This window comes from Heptranchias perlo, chromosome 4, assembly GCF_035084215.1.
Source record: "Heptranchias perlo isolate sHepPer1 chromosome 4, sHepPer1.hap1, whole genome shotgun sequence".
NCBI classification, from domain to species: domain Eukaryota; kingdom Metazoa; phylum Chordata; class Chondrichthyes; order Hexanchiformes; family Hexanchidae; genus Heptranchias; species Heptranchias perlo.
The window spans coordinates 70565649-70567359 of record NC_090328.1 but is presented as its reverse complement, the minus strand read 5'-3'; the positions used below and the strand labels follow the sequence as shown (position 1 = coordinate 70567359).

The following is a 1711-nucleotide window of genomic DNA, read 5'->3' as shown; positions in this document are numbered from 1 at the left end:
ATGTTTTAGGTCACTGACGACTCATTTACAGAAAGTAAATCCTCTTACCTGAAAATTCTCTATTAAAATACTTCCCCGATTTCTGTCTAATTGACTATGTTTTATGCACCTTTAATGAGACAAAACATTTCTGCTATAATTAACTCTTTCACGTCACCTTTAATCAACTCCTTCTCCTATTAAAAACTGATCTATACTTCAACTTATTTGCCCTCAGGAATGGGCGAGCACGGAGTGCAAGGAGTTAGTTTTGCCCTCAGTGGAGGCTGATCGAGTCTGACCTAGATGTAAAGAAGATGAAGATGATGACGGACAGATCTGTGTGGGACTGCCTGGCAGGGCTCCTGGAGCTGGCATTGTGGAGATAGACGCCAGAGACACTGTAGGTTTGATGGGCACAGGGACGGCTGGCATAGTCTGGGTGCCTGGGTGACAGATCGTCTTCATGGGCACCCCAAAAGGGCTGTAATCTGGAGAAACTGGCATGGAGGCCATGGAGTCAATGACACCAACATGGGGCCACATGGATCCCACCATGTTACTTAGCTGGCTGGGCACTGGGTAACCAAGGTGGTGCATTACAGAGGCTAAAGGAAGCCCACTGGCCATCATGGTCTTATAGTCCCTTCCAATGATGTTCTCGATGGCAAAAGGGTGCTTAAATCCAGTAGACTGAGGCCCATTGACTCCATAGGGCTGGAACTGTGGCAAGCGCCCCATACCTGGGGCCGTCTCCGGCGAGGCCAACCCCAACTTGGCTTGTTGTTGGTGGTGGTGCTGGAAATAATGGATCATTTGTGAATTTTTGGCGGACAAATGTTCTGACCGGTGCACCTTAAACCTCTTACGACGGCGGAGGAAACTTCCATTCTCGAACATGTCCCCACAGTCCGGATGAAGAGCCCAAAAACTGCCTTTGCCTGGCTGGTCGGGTCTGCGCGGGATCTTGATGAAACAGTCGTTAAAGGAAAGGTTGTGACGGAGAGAATTCTGCCACCGCTGGGTGTTCTCTCTGTAATAAGGAAACCTGTCCATGATAAATTTGTAAATCTCACTCAAGGGGAGCATCTTCTCCGCAGAACTCTGGATGGCCATCGCAGTCAATGAGATGTATGAGTAAGGAGGCTTTTGATCACTGTAGGAATTCTTCCCCGGACGAGGCATTTTTTTAGGTTATAAAGGGGAAACAATCACGAGGCAAGCACAAAATTCACCAAAGCACCTCACCCAGGAAGCGAACCGATGGGTCTGACAACGATCGAGTTGAGTTCCCTGCCCAAGATTCCATAAAATCTCTGACTGCTAAGGTGCTGAACGAATTCGGTTGCTTGTAGCTGTGCTGCTAAAGGATACCAGAGATGTAGATGCGGGTTAAAAAGCTCCGCGCTGTCTCACTAGGAGATAAAGAGGCCGAGAAGTGCACACTTGTGTTGTGTGAGCTAACGAGGCTTGTTGTGATCACAGATGCACAGACCCCTGCAGCTCCCTTCAGCGCTTTGTTGCTCTTCATTATCACATGACAATCGCTCAGGGACAAGAAAGAGGAGAGAGAAAAAAACATACACGAATCTAGTTTCATTTACACCTATTTAGGAGGACTGCTGCGGCCAATAGAACATACTTCTGTTTTCAACGCAATGTGGGGTCGGGCTGAATAGTGAGGGAATGAGGAAATGCGAATGAACAGGCAGAGAGTAGCAAGGTATGCGGT

General features: G+C 48.0%; 1 protein-coding gene across 1 annotated transcript; it reads right to left on the bottom strand.

Moving 5' to 3' along the window:
• Positions 1–213: 213 nt before the first annotated feature.
• On the bottom strand, positions 214–1164 carry foxb2 (forkhead box B2). Its single transcript, XM_067982206.1, has one exon. It carries the CDS (start codon positions 1162–1164, stop codon positions 214–216), a length of 951 nt encoding a protein of 316 aa, XP_067838307.1.
• Between the last annotated feature and the right edge of the window lie 547 nt (positions 1165–1711).